General features: G+C 32.2%; 1 protein-coding gene across 6 annotated transcripts in view; it reads right to left on the bottom strand.

Moving 5' to 3' along the window:
- The window catches only part of Epac (Exchange protein directly activated by cAMP), a 106,207-nt gene that overhangs the window by 19,770 nt on the left and 72,689 nt on the right, over positions 1 to 13,748 (bottom strand). For 5 of the 6 annotated variants that reach the window (XM_070643273.1, XM_070643270.1, XM_070643271.1 and 2 more), the window contains 7 exons: positions 13,403 to 13,454; positions 13,237 to 13,331; positions 8,453 to 8,681; positions 8,079 to 8,262; positions 6,449 to 6,594; positions 4,226 to 4,370; positions 611 to 784 (listed from right to left, as the gene is read on the bottom strand). In XM_070643273.1, the coding sequence (XP_070499374.1) occupies positions 611 to 784; positions 4,226 to 4,370; positions 6,449 to 6,594; positions 8,079 to 8,262; positions 8,453 to 8,681; positions 13,237 to 13,331; positions 13,403 to 13,454 (1,025 nt within the window). The remainder of the gene's footprint in view (positions 1 to 610; positions 785 to 4,225; positions 4,371 to 6,448; positions 6,595 to 8,078; positions 8,263 to 8,452; positions 8,682 to 13,236; positions 13,332 to 13,402; positions 13,455 to 13,748) is intronic. The other variant, XM_070643274.1, reaches the window with a different exon arrangement.

Here is a 13,748-nt window from a genome sequence, read left to right as displayed (position 1 = left end):
TGAACGTCCCCATAATACCAACCATTGCTTCAATATTCCAAGATTACTGTAATAAACCACAATTATATACTGGTTCACCATGAAAAAAACCTTTAGATATTCAGATCATCAAGATGCAAAACTGCGCCAGAGCATATAGAGTCTAATGATTGTTTAACAATTTAGGGTGGCCAAAACCTCTGCAATCAGTAAATTTACAGATTATTGACGGATCAGAACCACTATATACCCAAACATACCATAGTTCAAGTCAAATCTTGATATATCTTTGCATATCATATCCTATTGTATCCTAATGTACCTCAGGTTATACATTTTGTATGGCTAAAGTATGTCTTGGTAAGAATTTGAAGTATTGACTACTGTCGGCTTATACCTTACCTAGATTATCCTTGATAAATCTTCAAATAATATCTAGAGTAATTTTCATCGGTATTTACCACCGAAAAACCCATTAAATTAAATCAATTCAATAAATCCACACAAAATATATCCACAGGACATGACCACATAAATCAAATAACAATAGAGATTGATGAGCTTTTAGTATAAAAAATTAATTATATTTAAATTGTCAATAAATTAAATTAATTATAAAGCGAACACCTACTTAAATGCAGTTAATCCACGTGTCTTAACGACTCTCTCGAGTATAAGCACATCCTTTCCATGTTCCTGTAATCTAAGCGTATTTGCCTCTACATCCCTTAATATTCGATTAAAATGCTCCTTATCCACTCTCAACAGATGACAATTATTTTCTTTTAATACAATTGTAGCAGCTCTATACATTATTATTTTATAATACAGCATGGAATTGGTGATGATGAAGAGGTTGATATGTGATTTAAGGAGTTTGGGGGGTAAGTAGGAAGCATGAGTGAGTAATAAAAGGTTATTAGAAGCTATTAATGTTACAAGTAAAAATAATCTCATAATAAATGCCACTACCAACTACATTTCATATATTATTGTATTAATTTTTTTTTTGTACTCATTTCCCTTCGTTTATCAGCATTTCACATAATGGAATAAAAAATAAAGTTCAACAGCAGAAAAAAGAGGAAATTGCGAAAAACGATGTACAGAAAATTGAAAAAATAAAATAAAAAAAATCTTGCAATTTAATATCCTCGCACAGCCAGCCATTTGATTTATATGTTTTTATTAAGCTATATATGTGGGAAGCTTTGTATGGGGATGTAGTTTAAAAGATATTCAAGTGACAGAAAGGGAAGAAAATGATAAAAAAAGAATTGAGCTACAATAAATGCCATTTAATCACGAAGGGCGTGTTTGTTGGTTAAATAGAACGGGATGATGAAGAATTTCTATTGTGCTTTTTTCTCTTCCTTTATCAAGACACAACTTCTCATTCTAAAAATTTTCTCGATTTTTTTCTATCTTCTTAAAAATTTATTTTTTTTCTTACTCTACAACATGTTGTATCTGCAAGTGTTCATGACTTGTCCATGTGTCCTTTTGACTTTGTCAGTGTACTTGTCTTTAACTGTAGAAAATTCAAGAGACATAAATGCATAGGGACCCATCAAGGCTCTGTCATGACTCTTCTATTAACAAGCAACACAGGAAGCATATGGGGTGCCTTTCATTTAGTGTTCATTAAAGTAAATGTAATTGAAAGGCGCCTTCATGTGACTGTCATATGGCTTCCTAATATATGCAGCATCTGCAAAGTGTTAATAATTGCAACCATAATGGAGAATTGCAATCACAATGTCTGGATCGAGCCTTTTTCATTATTATCGCTAGGTTTCCAAATAACACTGAGCTTCAAAAACTTGATTACATCCAGCTTTAAGAGAGGATTTGAAGCTGTCTAATTTCTTCGGCATGAGAATCTTTTAAATATCGTGAACAGCATAATTCGGTTGATTAATCCAAAATCTAGCATCAAGTCAGCGTGACTCTGATTTTAAACTGAATCCGGCAACAATTCAGAGTCACCACAGTCTGAGACCTGATTCTCAATCGATTAATCGATTAGTACTATTCAGGATAGTCCATCCAATTGAACAAAACAACAACTCCTAGAAAATACGCTTCATGTCTCATCCCCAACTCAAACCTTTCTTACTTGTCATTCCTTTCCTTCATTATCGTATCTCAGGACACTAACGATAGAATACAGCAGTTAGCTGCGAGAAAAAGAAGCAATTAAGATGAAATAATTATAAGAAACAGGAAGGAGTTTAAGTTTAAAGTCAATTGTCGCAAACTTTTAGAGCGACAAGATAAAGCGCTATTTTCATGAAACTTTTTACTGTTATGAAATTTATTGAATCGAGTATAAGTTTAAGATTTCTTCGAGATATTTAGCTGATAATGTAGAAATATGTAGCTTTTGTGTTTATTTATGGAACTTTGAAGGGCGACCGATTGAATGTAAGGAGAAAGTTTGTTTGGAAAGTGTCTTGAAATTATGGATTTTTGCAGTCACTGCTACTTCGAAGTGCTCTTAAGAGTTATCAGGATATAATGAATGGCTGGTGCAATAGTGATTATAAAGGAAGAGAATCTAGCTTTATATGAGAGAAACAGGCTGCAAATTGTCGATCGTATGACTTGTTATGAACCTGACCTTTGTGGAACTTGGCATGATCTGTTAAGTTCATAACTAGATGTATGGTCGACCGATCGCAGCCTGTTTCACTTGGGGAATGTACGTAAATCTGTCAATCTGCAACTGTCAATCCATCAAGAAGTTAAAAGATTGAATATGATTAGTTTTTGACATGGTTTCGATTCTCAGTAGAGAGTTCAATATTTAAAGCACTAGAAAGGCACGTTGAGACATCAAAGTATGAAGGCTACAGCTCAACATCGTACTTTTAACCGAAATTGAATTAAAGACTGCTTTGAAGCTATTTTTTAAAATTCATGACCATTCTCCACTTAATAATGTTCAGCATTAAATATTCCATCATACCTGATGTTTCCCATTCAAAAATCAAACCCAGGACAAGAATCATATTCAGCTTTTTCCAAGCAATAAATTCCATTTTTAAATTTCCTGTCGAGTAATATTTCATAAAAAAAGTCTTTAAACCTTTTTTTCTACTGAAATTCAAAACTCATACTCGAAATCATTTCAATTTGAAATTCAACACACATCCACGTCCTTCATGGCAAAAATAGAATATCTGACAAAAAAAATATGGACAAAGCATTAAAAATTCACTGCAACTTTACATTCTCGGAACGAGTTACAAAGTAAATCAAAAAAATAAAGTGAATTGGGGGTCGTTTAGTAATGATGTTCATTTTTATAGTTGGACATGAAGATTGGAATATGTAGCCACTTGTATTATTTTAGCTAGAAGAGTCTGAAATTCCAATTTTATGGATTATGAAAAGCAAATGGCACAGAAATGACTGAAAATCTGACTCAAACTCTTAACAGGCAAAGTGAACTCTTTTAGGTACCATAATGATCTTCTGAACTATTTAAGCATGCTCTTTGCCTGTTAGGGTGGCCAACATGACACTGGTCTTAGGCAGAATTCCATCAAATCTAACCTAGATCAAGATTCATGCTGCCTCGTTACTGTTTATGTGAGCAACTTAAATGAAGAAGGCCACCACGGACGTATTAGGTTTGCAGCCACTAATACCTAATGAGCGTGCTAATCGTTCCTTGGCTGAGTTTCCAGAATAGACGACTTTAATTCGGTAGTAACCTTTTGCCAGATACTTAAAGGAATTGTTACTGAGCCTTCTTCATTTTGAGTCGCCCGAATCAATCACAAATTGTCCATGAGGAAACATTTGCTATTGAAGGAATTTTTACAAAATTTCTAGATTTTCTGACAATCTTCTCCTTTATTGCAGCGTTACTGCACATCTGAACGACCCCAAAAAAAGCAAGCAAATAGAGTAAAATGGCTCAAAGGGTTGGTTTGATAAATCATAATAAAAATTATATCTAGTGGAATTCTTCTCTTTCTCATACAATTCACATGAAAGGAAAAGATAGAATAAAGGGAAGTGAATGCTATAGAAAATATAATTAGAATTTCAAAGAAGTAAATCAGAGAGCAATTGAAAAAAGGGAATTGCTGAAAATTAAATAAAAATGGGTACAAAAGAAGTAGAAGAAGTTGAAGTACTTATTATTCCAGTGAAATGTGAAAAAGAACCGGGAAAATTTTCCATTTTTATTTTCATTTCTTAAGCTAATAAAAATGAATAAAAAGAAAATTACCTTGGGGCATCATTAATAAGTGCAAGCTTTCCAAAGTCATCTCCTTCTTTTAATGTTGCAACTGTTCCTTTCCCATGAATAACGACGTCGACTTTTCCTTTTTGTAATATATACCACGATCTACCCTCATCACCTTGATTAAACACTGTTGTTGTTGTTGTTGTTGTTGTTGTTCATTGGAGTTACGCGTTGTTATGTATGTAATTGCATAAAACAATAAAAAAGAGGAAAGATTGTTCGTGATTAGATAAAAAGGATCTTTCACATAATGGATTCTTTAATGGATGGATGCAAAAAGTCAAGTAATAATTTACTCCTTAAAAAAATACTATCAATTATAAAGTAGCAATAAAACAAAGCAGGGACGAAAGGAACTATATTACAAGGGATATAAAAAAAAGAGAGAAATGGATGGAAGCGATAAGAAAGGTTAGAAAAAAAAACTTTCAGTGTGATTGAATGTTTTCTTGGTTGAGGTCCTTATCTTGGGACTTAAATCTTTCTCTTAAGCTTGTGAAATAAATTCATGATAAAAAAAAAGAATCTGGATATATTGTGTGATCATGTGTGTGGGAAAATTACATTTTCTTTGATTACGAAAAAGCCACAAGCGATGGGGAAAAAAAAGGTGAAGCATGAAAAATTGTTTCAGTAAATTTGATTCGAAATTGAGCGCATTTTCTGCTTCGTTGAGTCGATTGCATTGATTGAAGATATTGTAGAGAATTGTACTGTATGGGAGGATATGTGTATGAAGTCAGAGGGTCAAAATTCTTTAGTTTTCTGAGTTTTTCGGGAAAAATTTCCAAGACCCTTCCTACAATTGACTAGAATTCATCCAAAACTACAGATCTGCGCCTCTAAAATGTAGAATTCATGACCAAACCCAACAATTCTCAATCCAGAACATGTCAACCCCTCAAAAACATTCTGGTTACATCACCAATATTGAATATCGATTTGGAAGTTAATACCTGCCTCAGATTTATGTTTAGTATCTTTGGATAAAAGCTCTGGGAATAATAATATTTTATTGCTATCGAAAATGGCCTCAATCGAGACATTGACTTTGAATATCAGATTTTTATCGGTGCTTAGTTTTTATTATGATGGATAAGTAGGAGAAAATAGAAGGAATAGGAGGGAGGCTTTGGATCACAATTGATCTGTATGGCTAGTTAAGTAAGTAAGTATGTAGAGCATCCTGAATTATTTCGATCGGAAGAGGACAATAATCCTTCCTTTTTATTTGCAAAAATGGATTTTAGAATATTTTAACTTTAAAATCCTTCAGCAAATTGAGTCGAGGAGATGGATCAGAAAATTAAAATGATAGCCATTGATTGAGTCAGCCTCAGGCGACACTTAAGAAAGGTCATGGATCATAATTGATTATTATGTCCAGTGACGCAAGGAAGTAACTAATTTTGATTCAGAAATTTGATACTTCCTTAAAGTATGGTCGATACATCCTCATTTCCTCTTCCTGTAAGCGAAAACTATATACTATTATCGGGTACTTGTCAACTTCGAGCTCTAGACTTTAGAATTGAGAGAGTGTTTAAAAGTGGCTGAAGAGAAACTAGTCAACTGCTTCAGTTAGGTAAGTCCTACAAAGCCAAAATCACCAAAATTTGATCACAAATAATCCAAAATGTATTCAAAATTTTAACATTATCACAAAACTTAGCTATGAAAAACTACAATAGTGCCCAGAATAAAAGGCAAAAATAAAATCTAGTGACGCGTGACACAAGACTATATGCGATCCATACACAACTATACACCTTCGCCTTCCATGAAAATACATGTTTATTATAAAGTTAAGTATGGGTCTAGAAAGGTTATCATACACAAAAATTCATAGTAATCCGAATAAAAATGTAGAACAAGAAGGCAAGATTATTGAGCCAGACGAAGGTGTATGCAGCACTTTTAATATAACCTCAAGGAGAAATGAAATTTGTAATTTTTCATGGGAGGGCGATTCATAGAGAAACCTTTTTTTTTTGGCGAAAATGAGTAGCAGTAAGATTCTCATATACATCATATGAGTTTATGGTGTGTTCGTGCATTGATAATCGCATGTGTGTATAAGAAATAATTCATATGGGTAAGGTTCTTACATCCACAAAATTCAATAAGGGAAAAATAATAAAAAAAAAGAGGCAAATTAGGTTAAGAAATAAATTGGTCTATGGATTGATCAAAAATTCAACTCACAAACAGTTCCCGCTTGAGCATGAGATTCGAAGACAATGATTGAAGCAAGTTCACGCTTAATTGATGTTGAAAGGTGTGATAAGGCTGGGATATGTAACAATTCCTCAAATACTAATTCCAATTCCTCTGGCGTCCGCTCGTGGGATCTATTTAAGGGAGATTGAAAAAAAAAAATAAGAAGAGCATTAATAAACGTTTCAGATTTCATGGAAATTACGCAGTATGTACACTCAAAATGGATAATTTAGAGCAATTTGTTTTATGGACATCCACAATTGTCATGTCTTCAGATGAAAAAAATGTCTGACACATCATCCTCATTATCATAATGTAATTACGACCCTTGACGTAGTTTACAAATAGCTAAGCACAGAAGAAAAAAATGTGCAATGGACTTCCATAACTTTCATTTTCCGTCTGTTTTAATAAATTTCTCTGTTATTTTCCCCATTTGGCTATAAACATTAAATATATAGCATAAACTCTAAATGACGTGAAGGATGAGGAGCCACACATATCATACTCATAAATGGCATGATATTCACAAGATGCATTCATGTCACGTACAATATGGTTCACACATGAAACTTTAAATGTCTTGAATATCAAGGAAAATGAAACTTTTTTTTTGCTGCTATTTTGGAATCGTATTACTACGCTTCGTTACATGATTTCTTGTTTCCTTTAAGCAATGACTACGAATGAGACGAAAGAAGAAGACGCCGACGGAAAAGAGGTTTACATAAATCATTATATCAGACAAACCGGAAACATGCTATGAAGGTAGTTTATGATAATTAACTGGAATTAATTTTTTTTTCCTTTTCTTAAGGTGTTTTCTTCTCCTTTTTGTAGCTTAGTTACATCCTTTTTGAGTTCTTTAATCAAGGAATGTAAACTGGAAATAAAGTTGGACATTCAAAGGAAGTCATAATGAGGACTGATTTGGATGAAGACGTGGGATGCTGAAAGGTTGACTTAAGTTGATTTGATTTGCTACTGGTGGACTCTAGATTGGCTCTTCTTTTCATACAAGACATCATTCAAGTCGATTTAAGTTGACATCAAGTAGGGTTGATGGAAAATAAATTAAGTGGCTCTGAGTAGAGTCGATTTGATTCCAATAAAGGTAAACGCATGTGTTACAGGTGTCGATTAGTCGTCGTATGTCTAACTATCAGTTTGACATTTGTAGAACAGGTCACGATCCCGAACTGCGGTTCGCAACATTGTGCCACTCAGACGATATGTCAAGCTTATTACACATACAATTGACTGCTCCCAGTATGTTCCACTCGAGAATGTTAAGCTCTCAAACGAGATGAATGAAGGGATTTCATCCAATCTAAGGTTTTATTAGAGTATATATTATGCTATACATTAAAATGTGCCTACTGAATATCCACATCAACCATTAAAATGTGTCTCTTAATTAACCTTAACCCCTGGATATTCAGTCACATTACCAAGTGACTATACCTTGTCAAGAACATCAACCTTTCAAGAAGTCAACCCAATTATTTTCATTAATTACTTAGCAACTCATTTGAGAAATATAACAAGTACATACTGCATACCCTTTACATTTAATTGCCCTAAAAATTCAGGTCAATAATCTAATTGAACTCACGGTTTTCTTAAAATTAATCTTAAAGTAGCATCAGGACCACGATGAAGTAGCTGCGTTAATCCCTCTTTAATGTGTTCATTTGCTGAATTTGTATCATCTGTTGATGGTGATGTGCCGCTTCCATCCTCGTCCGCACGAAATCGATAAAGAAAAACTTTATCCTTAAATGGCTGCTCTTTTGCGACTGTTTTAATATTTATTCATAATATTAAACGCAACACAGTATAGACAAAATGACGAATGTAGGCGATATGGGTAGATGAAAATAGAAAGCAAAGAAACTAAATTAATTAATGACTGAATTACGTGATGGCTTGTCACTTGCAAAAAAGGTAAAGGGATAATAAGAAAAATTCTCAAGAATATTTAATTACCATGTGAAATAACACCTTCCTCCAACAACGCTTGCCACATGCCAGTCGCTTGAATTCGTGTGTGTACGACAGGCGATAAATTCATTAGCCAATCTACCAATTCACTGCCCGGTGCACATTTTCTTATCAATCTACCTGACACTTTTCGATCTTTCAAGCATCCTGTGCTGTCGTTTAATAAAAGTGTTCGTAACGCCCATCCCATTTTATGCATCGCAGGACTTGGTGACTATAAATGAGAAAAAGATTGAGTAGAAAATAATTATTAATTTTTCGATATGACAATTTCAGGATATTAATTATTAATGCTTAAATATATATTGTTCTTTTCTTTTCTTCATTTTCTAACCAATTTGTTTTAATAAAAATTAATAATCAGTGTAATTAATTAATTATGAAACGAGAAAAAATTGTTTTCAATTTGGTGGTTTTAATTTTTAATGACGTGGCAGTTGTGAAGATAATTGCTACAGATGGGAGTGAAATTATGTTAATTAGACACGATAATTTTCTGTTGTTGATGAGAAAATGTTGAAAAATTTAAAATATACTTTAAGATTTTTCTCAACGGAAAGATAAACTTTGAAATTTTCGATCTAAAAGATGTAAAATCCTTCAGTTAAAGCAGAAAAAGGATGCAAAATCCTTCATTAAAAGGAGAAAAAGATGTAAAAAATTCAAAAAATCATTAACGTTAAAATAAATTTTGAATTTTCTGTTCAAAAAAGTTGAACAACTCTTAAGATGATGCGAAAATAAGATCCAAAAACTATTTTGCGTACAAATTTTTATTTTAAAAATATTAAACGATCAAAAAAATTTAAATTGAATAAATTTAAATTTAAGTTTGTTTGCATCTTTTTAAATGATGCAGAAAAAGATGCAAAAACAAATTGCATTATTATTATCAAACGGACAAAAAAAAATTTTAATTGTCAGTAAAATATTTGCATCTTTTTAAATGACGTAGAAGTGACAATCCCCTTTATTAAAACATTTTCAACCATGAACTTAATAATGGTCAAATTTTGAATCTGGTCAACAAAAGTTGCACGTCCAATTCAACTTGATGCAGAAGAATAGATGCAAAAACCCATAGAACCATAGAAAATTTCATTTAAATACTACTTTCTCAGTTCATTCCATTTAATTTCAACTTTTATTGGCAATCAACAAAGTTTTAATGAAGTTATGAATAATTTACAGATTGCTGGTAATTATTGAAGTATTAAAGATCTCTCTTTTTTGAGGAACTTTAAGCTTCTTCATTCAGTTTATTCTTACAATGAGCAAGTTATAAAGGAGAAAAGAAATTTTTTTAATCCTATTGAAAGCAATTCAGGCATTGGAAAGTAAGTTTTGTTTCCGCAAGTTACAAAACTTTGAGTCTCCAGCAGTGCATTCAGCTTTAAGCCTTAAAGACATTTTAAAATTGAGGAAAATTCACATTTCAGGATAATTGATTGTTAGTTGGCAATGACTTAATGGAGAGGCATATGCATATACAAGTTTGTGAATGAAATTGAGCATAATAGACTAGTTGCCATACGTGCTATATACAACATTGTATTATTTGTTTCAATTTCAACATATCAACAACAGTTTGAAAGTTATACATGTTTTATGTTGCAAAAATTCATGCATGCATGCATGTGCATTTCAAATGGGATTTGAATATTTATAACATCAATGTTGATGATCATGATTATCATTATTTTTAGTGCTTTTTATTATTATTGCTTTTGCCATTTTATGATTGAATCGGAAAACATTTTTTTATTTCCCATTTTCTGTGCTCCACATTTGCTGTTAATTTCCATACTGCTGTGTTTATTTGCCTTTTTTTCTTCCCTCTCGATGACAACCGTACAGCACAGCACAGAAAAAATAGCCATCAACGTTTTATGCATTTTGAATTTTATTTTTTTTCATGCTGATACAAAAGAATTTTCCACAATTGAAATGAAAATCAATTTGACATGAAAATTGCAATAAACACAATTTTAATTTCATTTGAAATGCACATTGATGAATGTCCTTTATTGACCTGGATATCAAGCGAATTATGCTTTTGGCTATTGAATGAACATGAATGTTTCGAGTGAGTTTTTTTATTGTATTGTTTTCATGTCTATGCATGTATAGCAAGTGGGTTGAAAATTTGAAATGATTTTCCATAAAAAAACTACTAGTTTGTAGACTAATGAACATTTTTTGGTACATAATAGGTCTTTTCATTGAGAAATCCTGAATTCAAATTAATAGAATAATAGCCAAAGCAGCCATGCATCAAATATTCAAAAAAGTAACACGGTAATTAAAACTACACTTCCACATTATGTGGGGTTGATTTATGTATGACGTCTAGTTGTGAAGGGATATCTAGTTATTTGGGGTCCGAGCATTTTGTACATGACGTTTAGTTACAAGGAAAGCGTCTTTTTCCTATATTTAGGAAAATATATTTAGGGCTGTGGCATGGTTTGGCAAGTTCCTCAAATGTAGGATTTATAGCAAGATAAACCTACTTGTTTTTCTGATTTTTTCGACGAATTTTTGAGACCGAGACCTAGACAGAAACCGAGACAGTGTCCGAGACAGGAAATAAGACAGGGATCGAGACAGTGACTGAGACAGTGACCGAGATAGTGTCAGAGACAGTCAGACAGGGACCGAGAGGGACTGAGACAGGAACCAAGACAGTGACCGAGACAATGTCAGAGATAGGGACCGAGACAGTAATCCGAGACAGTGAACGAGAATAGGGTTCAAGACCGAGACCAGGCTCAAGACGGAAACTAAAAGGGAAATCTTAGAAGTCTTGGTATTTGTCTCGAGAAACTTTACTTGGGATATCTGCTTGGATCTGATGAAAATTCATAAAAACTTCTATCGAAGAGAATCTTTCAAAAATCAAATTATCGTAACTGTCAAAAAACACTTCCGTAGTAGCATTGATGTATCATGAAAGCATAGGGTTAATAAAATAGACATCATTTATAAGCATTCCATTATTTAATCAAAAGCTATTCCGATTTTTGGCACATAATTATTTTTGCATTTTCAATGATATGCCACTTCCTACATTATCGAGTGTCAATGAGATTTCAAATCTCCAATAATACAACATTGGGTAAAAAATTAATTTAGAATTAATTAATCTTCCGAATATAATTTTTGCAGTCATTTGATAAATTTGAAATTCATAATTACTTTTCAATAAAATTTATTCAGTTGAATAAATAAATAAAAGATTTAAATAATATTTTGAAATATTGTATACAGTTTAATGTAAATACAGTAGGATCATATTGTCCAATTAATTTTTATTTAAAAACTTTGTATGATTTTAATAAGGGAGAAAAAAATAATATTCATGGGCTCATAAATAAATTAATTGGTTGAAGATAGTAATTTAATATTTTATTTTAACTGAAAGGCTGCTTTTTGTTCATGAATCAATTGCTTTTTTTAATTAACAGTCAAAAACACAAAAAAGATTCAATTTTCGTTGCGAATATTCTTTTTTTCAGCTGATTATTTATGGTGATATTTGAGACTTTATGGCCATCTTGTCTGGAAGGGATTTTGATGTTATGAAACTTTTGATGGTCATTGCGATAAGGCTTTGGCCAGACAAGTACTTGAGCGGATAAATGTCTCTTTGGAGCACTTGACAAGTCGTGTAAATTCGTTAGTTCGAATCCTTCAATCTCAAAATTCAAAATATTAATTTTAATAATTAGGGACATTGAATATGTCAGAGTTGAAAGGACTTTGGAGCTTCCACATTGAAGCCCTGCCAACTCTAGTCTACTTAATATCCTAGATCAATATAATCTTGAATACATGAGCCAAGTTAGATTTTTCATACGGGCTAGAATTTCGAATAAATGAGAAAAATCAGAAACAAGAGTTGCAATGCTGTTTACCCTGACCAACAAGAAGATTCATGTCAGAAATTTGAGATATTAAACTTCAGATAAAGATCTTGGATTCATCATAAAGGATAGTCTGTAAAAGCAACACTGAGGCGCTTCTGTGGCAGGTGTGATTAGCCAATCATAGACCGCTCTAATGTTTCACTCTTTGAGTGAGTCTGATGGTTTGATTCTCTTAAGAAGCCGATCTCTTAATCCGTATATAGAACAGTAGTGAGCAGCCTTTGTGCCATTGCACAATTAAATTGAAAATGCCAATGACCTCATACCGTGTTCGATCGTGGCATACCACTTAGGTTTGTTGTGTCACAAAAAAATAGTTACAAACAACAGATGTTGCAAGCCTAGAAAATTAGTAGAATGAAAAGCTTCCACAAAATTCGCTTAAAAATGCTCAAAAATTTCAATCAAAATACCTTCCAAACTTGTTTATCTCACTTCAATCCTCTTGAACTCTAAATTAAAAAATGACCATTTCACTCACCGATTTGCGAATCAATGAATGTGCATGAATTGCAATTTTCAATTAATTTTCATCGGAGCAACACAAAAAAAAAGGAAAATTATTTTGGATAATGCTAATGTTGATAGTGAAAACAATTATTGTATCGATTATTGAGTATTACCGCACATAGACTGAGTGTCAATGCAAAAATATTTATATGAATGCATATAAATTGCAAATTGGAATTATGTCTATATTATATTGGCTAGCCTCAATAATGTGTATATTAAATTTATAACATTTTACTGTCTATATTTTTTAGACGACCGTCCAATAATATTTTCATGGACCAAAAAGTAAACAAAATAAAATATGCAAATTTTATGCAAATCACTTACTTCAGTTATCGGAAGTGCTGGATTTGGATGATCTGGTGACAGTTGCTTCTTTGTAGGCGATACAGGAATATTTTGTGTGACTGGTGTTGCAAAACCTGTTCAAAAAAAAAACATCGACAAATGTGTTAAAAATGGACACAATTTATTTTCAATTAAAAGTTCTTACCATTTTTGAATTTACAATTCAGTATAATATCGTTCATTAATTCCTTATTTTTCTAAGAATGCAAAAAAAAAATCAGATGGTATAAAAAAGATTAAAAAATTGAATTTATCGAGTGGGTTCATTCAAATGGAATAAACTTTTTTTAAGTAGCCTTAATTAAAATAAATTGATTTTCAATTAGGTATATAAAGTATTTTAAAATACTGCCTTAATTTTGTGACTTGCAACTTTTAAATATGGAATTAAATTCAATTTAGGGATTTTGCAATGACATTATAAAATATAGCTATTGTGATGGACTTTTCCCAATGTCAACCACAACACGAATCGAAATGACAGTGAGGCT

The sequence above is a fragment of the Chironomus tepperi genome, unplaced genomic scaffold (genome assembly GCF_022539635.2).
Source record: "Chironomus tepperi strain 1889 unplaced genomic scaffold, CSIRO-AGI_Ctep_v1 contig_309, whole genome shotgun sequence".
NCBI lineage: Eukaryota > Metazoa > Arthropoda > Insecta > Diptera > Chironomidae > Chironomus > Chironomus tepperi.
Note: the sequence above shows the minus strand (reverse complement) of the source record. Positions and strands in the feature narration are given on the sequence as shown.